This window comes from Solanum verrucosum, unplaced genomic scaffold (assembly GCF_900185275.1).
Source record: "Solanum verrucosum unplaced genomic scaffold, falcon-dt-bn FXZP01000182.1, whole genome shotgun sequence".
NCBI lineage: Eukaryota > Viridiplantae > Streptophyta > Magnoliopsida > Solanales > Solanaceae > Solanum > Solanum verrucosum.
This window is the reverse complement of record NW_026020378.1, coordinates 3,872,418-3,892,080: the sequence shown is the minus strand read 5'-3', so window position 1 is coordinate 3,892,080 and position 19,663 is coordinate 3,872,418. Positions and strand designations below refer to the sequence as shown.

At 31.7% G+C, this 19,663-nt stretch overlaps 2 protein-coding genes across 2 annotated transcripts in view; one reads left to right on the top strand and one right to left on the bottom strand.

Moving 5' to 3' along the window:
* Window positions 1-19,663, top strand: part of LOC125838691 (casein kinase 1-like protein 3) — a 509,325-nt gene that overhangs the window by 38,849 nt on the left and 450,813 nt on the right. The window lies entirely within an intron of this gene.
* On the bottom strand, window positions 2,931-4,373 carry LOC125838687 (protein JINGUBANG-like). The gene has a single exon (XM_049517727.1). It carries the CDS (start codon window positions 4,371-4,373, stop codon window positions 2,943-2,945), a length of 1,431 nt encoding a protein of 476 aa, XP_049373684.1. The 3' UTR covers window positions 2,931-2,942.

Here is a 19,663-nt window from a genome sequence, read left to right as displayed (position 1 = left end):
AAAAAAAGCATTTGAAACTCCAATAAATAACGATTGATATTCTACCGTACTCCTTTTGTTCTTAATTATTTATCCACTTTAGAAATGATAAATTTTTTTATCTATTATATCCTCAATCAATTATTTTGAAAAAGACATAACTTTTTTAAAATTTTAAATTTTTAATTAATCTACTTCATAATTAATAGGGGTAAAATGATAAATTTATTATTTCAATCATTATTTTCTTAAAAGGTATGATAATTCAAAAATGAAAAAGTAATTAGGGAACGAGAGAGTAGTTGTTATGAAGTCCTGACGGCTTAACATTATTTCAACAGGACAAATGTCCGGACAAAATCATAAAGATCCACTTTAAATTACTACAATAAATATTTCTGATCGACATTAAATGCAAAACTATATATATGTAAATTTAAAATTCAAAACTATAATTTTACATGTTTATTTGAGGTAAAACATTAGCTTGGATAAAGTCACTATCGCAAAATACACTCTCCGTTCACTTTTATTTGTTATTAATTTATTTTTATTTGTTATTTTTGACATATTAAAAAAAGACAAATAGTTTTTTCATATTTTACTTTAGCATAAATATTTATTTTCCAAATCATTTTTCAAGATCTAAACTAAACATCATTTAATAGAGATAATTTGATAAATTAAAATACATATATCAATACTTGTTTTCTTAATGAGTATATCAAATCGAATAGTGACAAATAAAAATGAATGGAAGAAGTAACTTGTAACAATCTCTAATTTGACATAAGTTTATCTTGAGATCAAAATCAAATCACATGTAACACTATTCAAGTGCGGTTCATGATAACTTTTTCTAAATAATATTGTAGTTTTCTGGTGTTAGTATCCATAGAATTTTGTCCTATAAACAAATACTTGCATGAGAGATGACAAAATCTCATTTTTCTCACTTGTAGTACATAGTTTCACGATTAAGTGCTAAGAATTTTAGCCCTTATTATTTCTTGTTCTAATTCTTACATTTCAACCTTTTGATATCTTATTTCTTACTTAAGTTTGATATTCAATTCATTTGCTCGTATCTCTTGACATAGTCCAAAAAGAAAGGAGATCGAATCGAGTTATTATTTTCCTAAATATAACTTATTTTCATCCTTATAAAAAAAACAAAAAAAAACTTATTTTCATCCTTATAATTTTCCTGGCAAAAATATATTCAATTAATTTTTTAAAAATAATATATAAAATTTAAATTAAATTTATTGAGTTCAGCGAAATTCATGTCATTACATTTCACCTGACAGTGTAATGTCATTGAATTCACCACCAAAATCATGCAAAAAAAATTAAAATTAAATGATTGCAAATCTTTATAAGTTTATCTACTCCACCAAACCACATTCAATGTTCTAATCTAAAAGCAACTGAACATATGAGTTAGGGGTGTTCATAGTTTAGATAAAAAATGATTTAAATTGGAAAATCAAATTAAATTGATTATATAAATTAATTTTATTCGAATTTAGTTTGGTTTGATTTTGAACTTTGTTCAAATGTTTGCTAACTAATTTTGTCTTTCTATTTCCGCACTTTATCTTTTGATTTTATTTTTATATATGACTAATAATCGAATCAAATCAAACCAAGATCAATAATAATTATATTTGATTTAATTAAAATAATTTATATTTAAATTTGATCAATAATTTATTCAAATTAAACCGTGAACACGCAGTACGTGCTGATGAATATTTTGGACAATAAGGGCAGCTCAGAGTGTAATGCCGTGACGCTGTAGCCAACAGTAAAATTTGAATCATATTTAATTATTTTGCCTAATATTGAATGAAAGAAGGTGCAATCATTTTTTTTCGGTTATAATAATTAATTACTTAGTGTACCAATTGTACACAAAGTTGCTTTGCAATTATTAACATGGCTTTTAATACACTTGTATTTTCTTTTTCCATAAATGTAAACGCACGTGGGTAAATAATTTATATTTCATTTTTTTAATTCTAACATTCTCATATTTTGATGCAAAAACTATTTAATTAGATAAACATTCCTATCATATTTACTAATTTTTTCTCTAGTTTGAAATGATTATATATTGTCTCACTAATTAATAATTTAATACCAGATTTCAAGTCAAATACACTTAGATACACATATTTTTGCTACCATATACACTAAAATAGGGAGATCGAGAGGCAAACGAGAAAAGGAAAGAGAGCAGAATAGGAGGAAGGCGAGTGAGATTCCTAGATACATGTGAATCACACTAGATACATATATTTGGGATACCAGATACAGAAAGATGCAAGCAATAGAGGAGAATGTCGAGCGATAGAGGAGAGAGGCAAGCGAGCGAGTTAAATACATGTGAATCCACTTAGATACAATATATCTAACACAAATTACACCTAATTTTGATCTTATATATTCGAGATATATGTATCTGAAGTTCAAAATCTAGTAAGATTCGTAATATTATAAACTAGCACGTACATGTATTTAAGTAATTCTCCTAAACTAGTGAGAATTCTCTAAGTTAAAAGTTACACTTTTTTTATATGTATGACGAGTAGTACAAGTTCTTTTAGAGACTATTATAAGATTAAAGTGACATTTTTGGCATAATAAACATATTTAACTAATTAGTTATGAAAAATATTTCTTATAACACACAATTAAATGCCATATATAAAATTAGACAGAGGAAGAGTATGAAATTGTCCCGCTATATAGCTAGAAGCAAAGATTTTTTTGGACATCATTACATAGATTTTGAATTTTAATTTAAATACGAAAAATAATACTACACTCGTATAAATACTTCAAGTATACTAAACCTTATAATGAAATCTTTTGGGACATCATTTCATACATCTCATGAATACAAAATAATATACACATCAATCTACTTCAAGTATACTTATGTATAATGAAACCCCTTAATGAAAATGATGACTTCCTTGTAGCTTTTTCTCGACCCATGAAGGAGATAAAACAGGATTTAACTCATATTCCGTAGTAATCTTCATTCTATTAATTTCACTTAGCTGGTCAATATTTTCCTCTGATGATGAAATAATATTAACCACTTTCTCCTCATGATCAGGCAAAACCTTAATTCTCCAAACCTTAAAAGTTTGGTCCAAACTAGCACTATAAACCAAAAATCCCATTACAACTTTGTCAATCTCCAATGTTGCAGCCAAACACTTAACTGGCCCTCTATGAGCATCTAACACAGCTAAACATTCATGAAAACAACTCCCTTCTTCTCTCCTCCAAACCCTAATCGTCGTATCCTCAGAGCCACTGAATATTAATTTCTCAATTGCTACCAAACATAGTACTGAAAACCTATGTCCTTGCAAGAACCCTCCGTGGTTAAACCTCCCCGAACTCTTCTCCTTTTCCCAAAAGTTTATGAATCCATCTGAGGATCCGGAGTAGAGAAAACAAGTTGCATTTGATGTGTTGCTACTTAGGGCTAACGCGTTGATAGGTGATGGTTGGAATTTTAGTGTCATTGTTAGAGTATGAGAGTTTTGTCCATATACTCTCCTCCAAATTTTGATTGAACCATCAGATGAACATGTGAAAACACAACCATCTTCTTGATTTACAACAATTGAGTTCACATTATCTTCATGAGCTAAAAATGAATCAACACATCGATTATCGGAGATTCTCCATGCTTTAACAGTTTTATCCCATGATCCAGTGTACAATAGCCCTTCTGCATGGTAATAAGCCATGCAAGAAATACAATCCTTGTGTTGATTATTATTATTATTATTTCTACTTGACCTAGAAAATTTGAGAAATGAATAATAAGTAGACTTAGGTAAAGTTGTGATTTTCTTGCCTCGAAAATTATCGGTTACTGTCACATTCCATATCCTGACTTTATGATCTTTATGTGAAGTAAACAACATGTTACCATACACTAAAATGGACCTAACATCACCACAACTTGCTTGAAGGTATCCTCTCTCTATACAATCCGGTTGTCTCCATGCACGAATCCGGCTACTTTCTGAGCCAGTGAAGACAATGCCTTTTGCAACCGCGATGGAATAGATGGTCCCTTCATGGCGATGGAGAGACGCGATGCAATGGTAGAGGAGAGAAGGTGAGGGTGTTTGTAAAGGGGAAAGTGTCCATGGAGAATCAGGGCTAGGAGGTGGCATTAAGGAATACATAGTGGCTGCACTAGCATTTGAAGATCTTGAAGGACTATAGAGATGATGATCAACTTCATGATTTTCGGATAATTTTAGATGAGAATTTAAGGAGAGACGAGGAGGAGATTGGATTGATCTTCTTTCTTTATCAAAGTAGCTATGGAGGCTTCTCTTGCCATAGTACTCCATGGTAGTGCAACAAAAGGATTGAACTTGTTAGTGTTTATATAAAGGGGGGAGTTGTACTTTAATTTATTTTTGCGGGGGGGGGGGGGGGAGTGGGTGAGGGTGGGACAGGGAGGGGGAGGGGGATCGGGCAACTCAAGCACATCAATGGCCTAAAGTCAAAATGAATCAAGACTTTTACTAATTTCTTCTAGTTTTTTAAGATGCAAAGTTGTTAATATATTTGAAATTAGTTTTGAGGTGCAAAATTATTATTTTTAAAAAAAATAAAAACATTTACTTTTTCTATAAATAGTACTCCATGTGTCAATCGTTTGTTGGATATTTTTTACTTGACATACAAAAATTAAGAAGATTTTCGAATCATATAGTCTTAAACTAAAGATATGTATAGTACACCAAGATGTCATTTAATCTTGTTGTTTTAAAATGTCACGTAGAAAATTAAAATTTAAAAACTTTTTCCGTCGACAGCTGAATGTTTCGAACTGGTTCGATTCATGATCGCATCTGCAAATTTTATCCCGTGGGCTTTAGCGGACGTTTTTCATTCTTCACCCGATCCTTAGTAGCCTTTCCAAAGTCAACCTAACCGCTTACCTTTGGAAAGACGCTAAATATGCCTTCATCCTTACACTTTTATATATAATAGAAGAAAATTATTGACAAAATACATCCTTTTTCGAAACAAACTAAAAAAATGTAAAACAAATAAATTGAAACGACGCAGTACAGTTTTTTAATTTTTAAAAAATGTATAATAATTTTATTATAACTAAAAAATGGGCCCTCTAATTTGGGGTCCGCCTTATGCATAGAGGCGACTTTGAGGGGATTACAAAGAGAATCAAGCTCTCACCAAAAAAATGGAAGTTGTGAAAGTTCAATTAGTCAATCAACTAATAGGGCTACTAAGATTCTGCGGTTATACTTTAATTTAATATTGTGTTCGGTTGAGTATTGAATATAGGTATTAAGACATATGTCTGCCTACAATTGTGGTTAGTTGGGGATGTAGAAGTAGGCACCATTAAGGGAATACTAAATTATTCACCTAAAACTGTACATAGGAGACTGTAAATTAAATATCTATGGAGAAGATGCATAGATCATATTATATTATATTATATATATAATGTTGATGATAAATACTAATTCAAGCTTGCAACAGAGTATCATTAGGAACACTTCTTTTTCTCCTATTTTGGTGAATGTAACTTTTACCAGAGGTGTTGTGCTGAAATTGGCAATCTCCTCACCATCGTCATTTTCACTTATTAATTTTTTGTTGTCAAGATAATTTCGGCATACCTCCACTATTTTATTGGATATCTGTTAAAAGTTATTTTAATCATGGTAGTAATTTTAAGCATAATAAAGTGTTTAGATTAGAATGAATTTAAAATTTAAACTTTTATTACGTTATTTTTGTTGTTGAGATATTTTAGTTATTTTGAATTGCGGATTTTCTGCATAATATAGCTCAATTTGGTTATTCAAAACTCTCTTATACTTGATAAAAATATTAAGAGACAATTTCAATCCTTTTTTATTGACCATCTTTTTTTAAACCAACAATATCTACTACGGCGCGACAACACATGTTCCAAATAACTATTACTAGTATATTCAGTGACCAGTATAAAATAAACACAAGAATCAACCTCTATTATATATATATATATATTATTATTTTATTTTATTTTTTTTTAATTTTTTTTTTTCAATTGAGGAAATCCATATGAACACTTAACACTCCTAACTCCGCTTATGTGTACATCAAGATTCAAACAAATGAATAAAATTACCTAAAATATTTTTTCCGTCTTAGCTGAAATTTGAATTATCTCTCGTGATTTTTAGGTACCTATTTTCATAGTCTAATGTCAATTGCCCAACGGGTTCTTGCTGGCTTTAACTAGACAATGTATACTATAAAGAAATTGGTTGTTATACTGAACCATTGCTAATAAATTAAATGTAGTCGATCGCATTTATTCAAGTTATTATATACCCACCAAATACTACTCCATTAGTGAACTTCAATTTCCATAAATTAAACTGTTCATGTGCACGTGAAATGAAGTTGTAGCACAAACGTAACTTCATGAAGGTCCTAGAATTAAATGTATAGCTAGCTAGAGTATGCTTCTTATTAATAATTTTAAACCATATTATAGTGGGAATTTAAAAGATTTAATTAGAAAAAAAGAGCTAGCTAGGTCCTTGTATTGTACAGATATAGTTCAAGACAATGACCACGTCTGAGATTTTATCATCAAAATTCAAATAGGAGTTTCCATATGTTATCATACATAATTATTTACTGTGAGGACTTTGGATAGAGAAATTTCAATATTCTTTTTTTTAGATTACTCTTTAATTGCTATCTCAGTTTGTTCTAGCTATAATAGATAGATAGTCCATTGTGTTGTTGCTTGTATATACACAAGAATAAGTTGTTGAAAACGATTGAATTACATTAAAGGTGCTATACAGTTGTCATTGACAATTATTGATGACACTGACAATGAAGATACATATTTCGGTTCATGAGATAAGGTAAAATATTTCAAATATAAGTCTGAGATCAAATTTATATTTTGTTTAGTTAAAGATATAACTAATCACATAATAAGTTTATATCTCAAACTTATTGTAATTTTATCTCACTTAGAAACTGGAATAAATTAATTCAAAAATTATAATCCAGACCAAACAATGTCCTTAGGAGGCTAATCAGAATGTACATAGCTAACGTTTGTAAAATTAATTTAAAAAAGAAGTGTAGGTAGCTCTCCACAACTTCTAAATAAACTCAATCTCGAACGATCAAAATCAGCAGGGTCCACTAGTGCCAAGATCTACATAAAAAAGATGCACCAAGAGTAGTGCAAGTATGAGTACTAAGTACTTGAGATTGGTTGCATTAGACACCTCTCTAGGTCGGGTTAAGAGAAGAACATGTGTAAAAATGGAGATACACCTTTTTTGAGATACTTACGCTCTTTAGTTTTACTCCAGGGCAGCGCAATCCTAGCCCCTGATGTGTCAAGCGACATCCCTTCATCGAAAAATTTGTATAAATAGGTGAAATTTTAATTTTATAGTATGTAGTTTTGACACTTCTTGACACAAGGTTAAGCTTTAATAGATTGGTTAAGGGGTTGTAATAGTAACACTAACACTGATTAGCTCGGGTACTGTGCAGGTATACTAACAATTTATGTGTGGGTTCCATGAGAGGATCAGATATATGTATTTGTGGTTTCATGAGAGGACCGAGTATGTGTAATTGTGATCATGTGGGACATGTTTTATGCATTGATTGTTCATTGAGACTGGTTGTTGACACCCAATTTTGACCATTCACATTATGGATTAATCATCGAGCTTCTTAAATTCCAAACGATTTGAAATAATTGACTTTATAAAATTCAAAATATTTTCCAAGTCATTTTAAGTAATTTTGTCATTTTTGTAAAGCCTATATAATTTCATATATATTTAGTATATTTTATTAATATTTAAAAATCATCTCAAAAAGATTTTAGTTTTACTTAAATACTTGGTTAATTAGTTTGGTTAATTTATAGTTTATATTTTTGAGTTAATTAGTTTATAATTAAATTAATTATTTTATTTCGTTAAGGTTAAGAATCTCAATAATTAGTCGATATTATTCGTCTTATTTAACTTTTGACGGAATTCACTGATTAATTTGATTTGGCCATCTTTTAAAATTTGATTGGCTATAATTGTAATCGAATGGGCCATATCCCCAATTCCAATTTAACTTCTTTTCTCCCTCACCTTAAACCCACTTGAGAATCCAAAATTTGGCCCTTTTTAGCAACTTTCCAGCCGGCCCAAATCCCTTTAACAACCCACCAATTCAATTCCAGAAACCCATTCCAGCAAATACAATAATTCCCAGCCCATCAGTACAATACAATCAGCGATCCAAACATCCCAATACATCATACCATACGTACATACACAGTACCCCACCGCCCAACTTTGTCTTCCTCGCTGAAAATCAGCGATTCCAACAGCACCCCGACCCCACTGCCCATGCTCGTTTTCTTTCCAAAACGACCAACAAGCAACGTTCAAATCCCAGAAAATCCAGCTAGAAATCCGCAGCGCCCATACTCATCCCGTCCCTTCGTCCTCTTTTGTCAAAAGCCCCATCCTTTCTACTGTTTTCTGGAAAAAAGGACTTTGAAATTCAAATTTTTAAATCCGTTTCCCCTATAATCGAATTCACTTTCTCCTATAAAAATCCATCTTTGCTTTCGGTTTAGAGAGGGGTTTTTGGACGGTTTTTGGGAATTGGAGTTTAATGTGAAGTAATAGTGATTTTACACTCGAAAAATTTCAAACAGTTCTCTAATCCTTGGTTCCGAGAAAAATCTCTGTTTGTAGTCGATTTTGAACTTCTTGGCTCGCTATTAATATTTGGATCTTGTGGTAGAAGAATCACTGTCCAAAGCTCGTCGTTTCTAGTCTGCTGCCCCCGGAAAGGTAACGCCTCTTCCTTTACAATATTTTGTCCTTAATATTTTGAAATGATGTTTTCGGTGTCTCGGAGGTTTGTATTGTTGCTGTTTGTAATTAAATTCCTGGCATAGTGATTGTCGCACCCCGTTTTTCTCAAAAACGGGTTTTGGTGCACGACCTAACAACTCTTTTGGGTTTTGGAGGATTGAAGAGTCGCCACCTAATGAATTAAGCGCGTTAGGGCACCTATCTAACCTAACTAAGTCTAGCTAAAGTCAACGAATCAGAGATCGGGTAAGGGTTCAAATTACCTAGAGGGGAAGGTGTTAGACATCTCTCGATGTCCACAAATGTGGGTCCCCGCCGTATCTAATGCAATATGTGGGGGTTACAAATAGCAAGTATGGTCACTTCATTTATTATTTATTTAATTAACATGGTTACTAAGTGATAAATAATATTAAACAATTAAAGTCATTTTATTTATTTATTTAATTAATTAAGTATGCCAAAACTAGGTGATAACAATATTAAGCAATTAAGGGCACTTTAATTATTTTAGTTAATTAGATAGGCATGCGAGACTAAGTGATAACATAATAAATAAATATTACACAATAAATAAAGAGATGAGCGAGGGGATAGAAATTTGCACAATCAGATAGAATAAACAATTTGTATTTTTATTAAAGCTACCCCAAATAAATATAATAAACAAATAAAGGGACAAAGGAAAGGGAGACTTTGAAGGACTTTAGGATTAGCACTCGACTTTATTTTTTTTTATAGGCTTCCGTGTAAGGACTGACAAAACCAATGTTTGTCGCTTTAAGCCTGAGTCGATGTCATCATATCCATAGGGCCTAAACTACCCCTACCCTACCACCGCGTGTTTTTCGTCTCTAAAAGGTGTCTAGCGTCCCCACGTAAGGTCCAAGAGGCATTGGACTGCTATTAGGGTGAATTTAGACAAAAATAAAATATAATAGGGCCACCTAGACACCAAGTCAAATAAATTGGACGAGCATTTAGCACATAGAGTCTCATGTTGGCCTCTAGATTTTATTAAACATGTTGGCATACACAAATAATGTGGGAAAGGTCGCATGCTAAGTATGTGCATATACATGCAAACACATATAGATTAATTTTACATGGATAAAATATTACAAGTCAGGAAAAGCGTATTAGCGTATTAGACTGACTTAATTAGTAATTAATTTAAAATGGGACACTTTATAATAATGCAAAAGGGCAAAACATATAAAAGCGAAAGCAAATTATTAATGCTGAAATTTAAAAGGCCACAATTTATTTGGTGTAGAAAATAATTAGTAGCTGATTTTAAATGGCAAGACAGTGCAGAAATTAATTAATCCAAGCAAGATTTGATCGGGGCAGCAAGTGGCAGATGTAGAAAATGTATTATTATTTTTTAGAAACAGTAGCATGTGACATTATTAGTGCAGAAATTAATGTACGATGATAGTTCAAAATGCAGAAGATAATTAATTCCGAGCCTGATTTGATTGTGCAACAAATATGTACAACAAATCTTAGCTTTGAAACGTGCTGGAAATAGTTTATGAATTGATGCAGAAATTAGTTAACATTTGGAAAAGAATATGCGGCATATTTATTTTAATTATTTAACATGCTTGAGATATAATTTTGGCAAGTTTTATTGGTGTCATTAGTTAAGTCCTATATACATGATATCTAAGTTAACATGCTGAAATTATTATCAAAACTAAAGTCTACTCTCTATATAAAGATACAATAATAGTTAGAAACTTATAGGCATGATTTCTAAGTGTGAATATGTTGAAAAGTTTATTTATGAATCAACATACATGATTTCTAAGTGATTGAAAGATTGAAAATTATATGGCTCCTATAGGCATAGATTTTAAATGATTATTTGAATCTTATAGGCAGGGTATCTAGGTGAAGGATATAAAATTATTACTATCTTATTTATCAATGATTTATGATTATTTGAACTGTGATTAATTGACATGCTGAAATATGGATCTGGTTCTAAACATAAATTCTAACTGCAAAACCTATTAAGACTTAATCATAAACCTACAGGCATGCATACACACTATTAAGCACTTAACATCAAATTTGCAGAGGTAAAATCTTATAGGCATGGTATCTAGTTTGTTGCAAAAATAATAAACAATTAGACAAACAAATAATCACATTTAACATGTAAAAAGATTAATCGATCTTAGGCCAAGATCAAACTTAGAAAAGCAAACAAATATCATATAAACCCTTTTTCAGATTCTAACCGAAAACTGACTCAACTTACTTCATGCTGACCGATTTCAGATTTATACACAAACAAATACCTTGATTTTAGATTAATGATTTAAGGGACAACAACTTATTCAACCAATTTTAAGTGATTAATTAGCAGAGATGGGCTCTCTTCAACAAATCACAAGGAATAAAATAAACAAAGAAATATAAACACTTAGCAAATATTCCCCTCCCCCCCTTAGACGATTCCCCAAGTATCATATATATAGAGAGAGTTAGAGGTTTATACAAATATTACAAACCGAAATAAATAATAAATACAAATTCAGAATACATAAATTAAATAATCTCGTCTTATGGCAACTCTTCATATTTTGAACTTTGTGTTCAAACCTGCTAAAAGATAGCAAAACAAATAATAATAATAATAATAATAATAAAAATAAAAATAAAATACAAACAAGTATATATATGACGAGCTTTAACTATTTCCAGGCTACCTCAGTACACATAAACTAAATCATGGACATACATACTAGAATTTAAACAAGTAAAGAAACACACTCATATAATGTCACACATAAAGAGGGAAGAAAGAAACTAACCTGGATGCTTTCTTTTACTTATTTAAACGCACAACAATAGTTAAACTAATGCAGAACGGAAATTAAAGTAATGATGAAACAACTAACAACTTAAGTAAAATATGTTTATCAGCAATGAAGTATTTAACAAGATCTCCAAACCACAACAGCAACACAACAAAGAAAGCTCGAGTTTACCACAATATCAACACAGTAACAAAGGGTATATTTCTATTAAAGCATGAAGTGAATTTCAGATTTGTTCAAGTGTTAGCGGTCGAAAGTATGAGGGAAGGGTCTGATTTAATTATTCATTAGGAAGACGAGCAAATAAGGAAAAGAGAATTAATTAAAAAAAATTTCTTATTCTAAAGGAGAGCCAAATCAGATTTATTAATTAATTTATTTTTTGCCAAATATGGAGCAAAACTGAAATCAGCCAAATTATTCACCAAACCGGTAGGGATTTCTAAAAACATAGTAGTAAGAATCAATTCAAACCATAATTAAGGCGAGGGGGATCAATTAAATATTATTTTTTCTTATTCTAAAAGGGCCCAAATCTAGATTTATTTTAATTTACTTATCTGCCAAGTAAAAAACAAGTAAGAAATTGGCTTACTATAATTACGAAAAGGTTAATGACAGGTATACACAAAGTCACAAGGAAATAAATAATTATTTTAAGGAGTGGGAAAATCAATTAGGATGGCCAATTAACATAAATAAGCAAAATAAAGGAACCAAACTATAGCAAATCCTACTATATCGAGAGACATGCCGGATTTACTCAAATTTAGTTATGGTGAAGAGGTCAATTAAGGAGTCCTTATTTAGTTTAAAATAATATTATTTCCGTGAAACTTATTTTAATAAACATCCCAAACATCAATTAAGTATATCAAAGTATAAAATCAATTACTATAAACAGTAAATAAACAAGGATTTATGTTAAAGTTTGCAGCAAGGCTAAATTAACACATATATCAATTACAGTGAAATCTCCGCATGGAAACAAATTGACTGGAAATTTATTCTAACAATCAAGGACAAGCCAAATAATTTATTCCAGGAAGAACACCCATAGTTCTCAATTAATTAAAGCTTCAATTATGATTTTTAACATAGGGAGATTAATCACAGAATATTCATAAACCAAAAAAAAAATCGTTATATATAAAAACAAAGAAAATATTAAGAAATCGAATATGCTATGACAAGCCTACTAAATCGATTTTCACAATCTGCTCAAGCGACTCACAACAAGAACAGCGAACAAGTAGTCAAAAAATTATACCTTCGATGTTTTCTAACAATCGAGACCAAAATAAAGGATAATCTCCCAATTGAAAATGGACAGACTATAATATAAGCAACAACCACGAATTTTGCACAGAAAATTGCAACTTAAGCGTGCTTTCTAAGAATCAATCAAGAAATATAAGCAAATGACAACATATTATGAACTCACCCTTTTTTAAAGTCAAGAGAAAAGTGATAGAATGAATAAAATAAACTTACTCGGACGGGTCTGTCAAAGATCCGTCTCAAAACTCAAAAGAAAACTTCAAAATATTTGCCGGAGTTCTGTCTTCGGTGCTCGCACGGTTTCTGGCTGTTCTTACCGGCTGGAGCTGCTGCTCGACGTGGCCTCGCCTGGCTGGAACTGCTGCCTGGTCGCAGCTGTTGCTGTTGTTGTCGCCAGCTCCAGCTGATGGTTCTTCTTGCTGGCCGCTGTTTGCTGTCTCACCGGTCGCCTGTGGCTGTTGCTGTTTGGAGCTGGTGTTGCTTTTTGGAGCTGCTGTTGATTCCGGTCGGAGTGCTGCCAGTTGCTGGAGTTGCTGTCCGGCTGCTGCTGGTAGTGTTCCTGCGAAGAGAGGAGAGACAAAAAAAGAGAAGAGAAAGGGAGAAAGGAAGGAGTGGCGGAGGGAGATGAGAGGGAAAGAATAGAGGCGGCTGCCACCAGCACGTGGTGGCCATTGTCGCCGGAAAAACATGGAGATGGAGGTGGGTGAGGCAGCTGCTGGTTTAGAGAGGAAGAAGAGAATGGGAAATTTTTAGGGTATGTAGTCTTTTAGGTTAAAATAGGAAAGAGAATGGTCATTAAATATGAGCCATTGGATTGGTTTTAGATGAGCGCCTAGGATTTGATTTAAAGGATGGACGGTCAAGATTAAAAGCTGAAAATTTAAAATCATATACAATTGAATTTGAAAATGGCTAAAATTGAAATGTTATTGGCTAGAATTGAAATAAAAGGGTGGCTATAATTGCAATACAATTGAAATTGAATATGCTAGAATTGAAAGGAATTGGAATAATATAGGCTAACATTTAAATGATTTTGAGGAAATTTTTAAGAAATGCTATTCAATTAAATACTACACATATCATAATATTTTTATATAATTAAAATCACTTAAATTTTAAAACTTTTAAATAAAATAAATACTTTTAGTTTTACTAATAATTAAAAAATATTTTAATAATATTTACGATAATTTTATAAAGCACGTGTACTAAAATGTACAATTTTTAGACAAAATCAACTAAAATTTTAGAACTCAAAAATATATTTTAAAATGCGTATTTAATCGGATAGCATTCCCAAAAAGGGTTAAAGGTCGGTCAAAATTGGGTGTCAACAGTGATGTGTAGTATTTGTGTTCTTCACATTTTGCTCTTTTTATGCCTAGTTGTATAGCTTCTCAATGATAATTTTAAGGCTATTTCGCTAGCAATCATCTCGAGCTCACTTGTTTGCATGTCGTTGAATACTCATGTTTAAGTTTTCACAGTCTCTTAGCGTCAAAGGTTTCACTTAAGTTCTATTACTATTGGTGTTTGGCTTCCCTCCGAAATGAAGGCAGAATCTCAAGATTAGGTGATATGAATTCGTGTGTTGTATCGCCTATTTTTGTTGGATGCAAGAGCTTGGCTTCTCTATTTTCAAATTTTGTGATTATCCTAATGTTCAACATGTTGTGTCTTGGATCAAGTTTTCGTTTTCTTTGTGTTGGATGCTAGCCGAAATGTTGGTCATCAACTTGCTGTTCAAAAGAATGCCTTAATTCAGTAGCATTTGGTGTTCCAAGCAGAAGTGTATCTCTGTTTGCTCACCCGTAGTTTGTTTAAGTGTTTGGAATTTTTGTATTTGGAAGAAAGTTGTGAATATCAATGTATATACAGTGTTACAAGTGAGCTCAATATCTTCCCTCATGATTCCTAATCGAATAAGTGTGCATTAATCTTCACCTTAGCATGTTCTTTCATTTATTGCATGAATTTATTTATGTGAACTAATGTCCTTTGAAGTGTGTGTTACTCATTCTTAGGATCTTTTTGAGTTCAAATCAACTAACTATATGCAATTTCGTGAATATAATTTAATCTTTGATGCTCATAGTCAACATGATCCATGCCCCCATTGTTTGTTGTTTTTTATTCCTTCTCTTTTATTTATTATTATCATTTTTATTTTTATATGCATTGGTTGCTATACATATGTTTTCCAGAAACTATTTGTTCTTAAATTAATAAATGGTTGACTTTGTTATTGGTGGATACTTTGCCTTATCTGTTAATTCGTTTTTGTTATGGCTTATTAAATGCTCCTTGTAATGTGTCTCTCATCATTCACTGTAAATGATTCTGAGTTATTTGAATTATCATTCTAATTCTTATCGTTTTATTTTTCTTGCATGAATCTCTTGTTCCGAGTCCATGGTGGATTTCTCCTCCTAAGTACTCTCTAGTCGAGCCATAAAGGCTCAATTTATTCCTTTTCTTCATTGTTCAAGTCAGCCGGGCAAATAAAACCGAGTCACAGGGCTGGAAACCCAGTTACAAGCCTCCAAAAGTCCTAAGATGGACAATATACATTCAATATACGCTATATGCAGCTGTATACACTTATATACAGGTAAAAAACGTAAAAATACAGGGCTAAGGTGAAATATAGGTGTTCGGAAGCAAGAGATACATGAAAAGAGCCTATGCACACGCTAATATACACCAGTTGTATACAAAAATGGAAATCGGGTTAAGCCCAATAGTAGCAGCGATTTTGGCCCAAAAAGGGCACAAATTCAATTTCTCCCTTACTCTTTAATTATTAATTGTGATTATTTATTGTTTGTTGTTTAACTCTAACTTTATAATTCTTAATTAACTTAATTAGATTCCCCAAAAGATGAGTTATTTTTTGTTATGTTGGTTTACTTTTAATTTTTTTTGTGTTCATTTATTTTACTAATAAGATCTTATATCATTAATTGAATTAAAACTCTTTGTTCTTAAAAAGAAGCGTTACTTAATGTTTTTTCACTTAACACATTTTTAGTTCGTAATTTTTTTTTTTATTTTCAAGTTAAGGTTTCTCCCAATTAAACTTTAAAAAGTCTTTTTCAATTAATTAAAATAAAATACTTACTTAGTCATTTTCTTAAAAGGGGTTAGTCAATTGGTCTAAATTGTTATTTCAAAATGAATTAAATAAATTATAATTAATCTAGTTTTGTTAATATTCTAATCACTTGTATTTCAAGTCAAATGTTTCATTTTTGGGTCCTTTTCTCTAAAAAATAAATAAAAAATAAAAAAATGCGTCATTTATTCAATTATTTTCTCAAAGTTAATCAAAATATATTGTAAGTTATTTTTTTTTTTACGCTAAATCTTTATTTTTTTATAAAAAATAGTCAAAATATATTTTAGTCAAATCGCAGGTCAACCACATGTTAGCGGGCACTTCAAATACTTAAACCCTTCCCGAAGCGTAAATTGAACCCCGAACCCTCTTTGGTATTTTGAAATGATTTTTTCTGTTTAAATCTTTGGAAATTATAAGTTTTCTTAATTTCTTTAAAAATCAAGTGGCGACTCTTTTCTAAGTATTTTTCTCAAATTATTTTATACTTAGAACATTTCAAAAATGTGATTTTTCTAAAGATAGGAAAATTACGGCACAACACTGGTTATAAGTATTGGATTGTATCATAGTCCTGTAGTTACTTGATTACATTTGTGTGTAGTGGTGCATTTCAATTCAGGGTAAGGATTGGGAGTCCAGACTATGTTGTACCACTAGACCAAAAATGATCTTTAGCGATAATTAATTAACGACAATAACTTAATTGTCAATTAATATGTATTTTTATTGACAATTAACACTCTCAGTAAATGTCCTAAAGTCTATAGCGACATTAGATCTAATAGCAGTTAACTAATATCGATAAAAATTTTAACACTCTTCGTTAATATGTGTATTTATTGCTACTAAAATATAGTTTTATCATTGTGTACTTGTGATGTTAATGGTATGTTATATGATTTGCCAAGTTGGGGGTAACTAAGTCAGATTGATAAGGGGGTCTGGTGAATTGTTTAAAGGCTGAGACTTGTTATGGTGGTTACATGTTTAGAACATATCTGATAAGAGTGATTTGAGTCAAGATAATTTACTAAAAGTTTTGCATGTGACATACTTGAATAGGTCAAGGGTCGGGGTGGTTGTGTGAGAACTTGAGAGAGAGTAGTAGGTTGGTTAATAGAGTTGGTAGCGGTCTTGTGTTAGAGAAATCTCTATCTGATAAAAGTGTTAGGTTATGATATGATATGAGAGTGACATAAACGGTAAGCTTGGGAACTCTTTTTAGTAGGTGGAGTTGGCAGCGAAAGTAGGTGGGGTCACTTGAGCTAGAATCTATGAGTTTCAAGAGGTGTGATTAAGTTAAGCATGGTGAATGACGATTCAAAGCCCTAGTTTATGTTCACATTTATGAGCAATTGCATCATATTATATGGCAGGTTCAGATCAATCGATAATGCCTATCAGTACATGTTGTTTGTATTGATACTACTCTTGCTATATGCTATCTGACGTAGTCTAGTTACATGAATCAGTGATATTTCATAAGTGAAGATGATGGTATTCTCCAATAGCTTCTACTCATCTTTCCTTATGGTGAGAGATGTGTCATAAATTTCTTTTACTCATTGTATTTTCTTAGTCACTATTGTACCTCTTTAGATTAGTTCCTTAGGGAAGTGTTAGTTGTTTTTGTAAACAACCTGGGGTTTTTAAATCAACTTATGGTAATTGCATAACTATATAGAGTATTAAATTAAGTTTTATTTATTTTCTGCATGTCATGATCATTCCGTATTTGAGGGTTCTCCTATCTAGGTTTTAGGATAGATACCCACACGCCACAGTGGATTGGATTGTGACATTGCATGAGTTAGGATGTTAAGTATCGGTACATCCATAAGGAGATTGCTGTGAGTGATAGTCATGACGTTTTGGATCATAAAACCTATATAGTAATTGTCGCTTTGAACATATAAAATTTATGTCGAATGGATCAGGTAGGCATGGTATACTATTGTCACGATCCAAAAAACGGACGTGATGACACTTGTCTCTTCCCACCAAGATAAGTCAGCCTTAACGAAAAAGTAAATCAAGAACAAGACAAAAGTGGAAAACTTATTCATTCTAAACAATACCCCAAAACCTGATTATCACGTGTACAAACCACTAAATACATAAAGTGCAGAATTAGAAATAAGTACAAGTCTCAGTCTTTATTTCTCAAATAGAAGTGACAAACAACTACCTTTTCAAATCCTTCACGAGCCTCATAAAAGAGAAGAAAAGTGATCATGCTATACCGGTTTCGGTACCTACACAAGTGTAAAAGCCAAAGGTGACTACCAACAACACAGTACCTAGCAAGCAACCTACTAAATAAAGTTACTAGCTAGAAATCGATTACCCCTTACACTCCACTGAACCTCCTCAAACTACAACCTGCACATAAATCAACCAAACCTAGCAATTCTATAATACACGGCTCACAAGACCCAATTTTCACAGTTTGATAGTCACAATCAACAAATCAAACTCACCAAGTAAGTCGTTCTCAAAGTCAAGTAGTTTCGTCACATGCAATAAGTACATAAATCATAATTAGCAAGCAAGTCACGCATAAGCATCAAATGCATCAAGTCACAATAATCAATCTCTTGCCGAAACTATTTCTCATTGGCACAATATTACTAGCCGAAACCATTTCCCATCGAATTTATATCAACTCACTAGCCAGAACCATTTTTCATCAGCTTTGTATCAAATCACTAGCCGAAACCATTTTTCATCGGCTTTATATCGCTAGCCGGAACCATTTCCTATCGGCTTTATAAACACTTTTCAGAAATATCTTGACATCAACACTCGTCGACAAAGACCTCGACATCATAAATCATCACATGTCTCATCACGGTGTTCACAATCAATGTACACAACCAATATCACACCACACGGAAAAGACAGCAAATCAAATAATTCAAGTCCACATTTATGCTTTCAAGCATTACATCAATCAATCAACAAGGGTCACAATAATGCAATTCACATCATCATGTTTATCACATAGCCTTTTCCATTTCAATCCATTTTTATTCATTTAGATATTACAAGTGGACAATGTAAACCCTTCACTTTATCCCCATTACTCCCAACACACAATCAACAAACGAAGTATACGAATTCTACTTCATACGAGGTTTAGGAAGCCACTTCCCTTAAATCAATCAGCAATCACTCCAAGAGTTAAGTCTTCCCTTTTCGAATCATTTCCAAAGTCACGCAATCTATAATAATCAAGTATTTACAATTACTTGTCAAAAATAATAATTTCCATATTAATTATATAGAGAAATGGGTCAATCAACTCAAAACTCAATTTCAAAATGGAGGTTTGAATCCAGAAAACAATACTTGAAAAATGATGTGTAAGGCTTTAGGAATTCATTAGAGAAAATTATTTCGAAAAATGATCAAAACCACTTCAAAATCACCATTTTACTAAGTTCATGGGTTCTTGAAAATAACCCCAAATTTCTCATTTCAAAAGCTTGATTTGAACATAT

Bases quoted from the DNA above. Each gene is read 5' to 3' on its own strand.
- LOC125838687 (XM_049517727.1), bottom strand. From the start codon at position 4,373: ATGGAGTACTATGGCAAGAGAAGCCTCCATAGCTACTTTGATAAAGAA.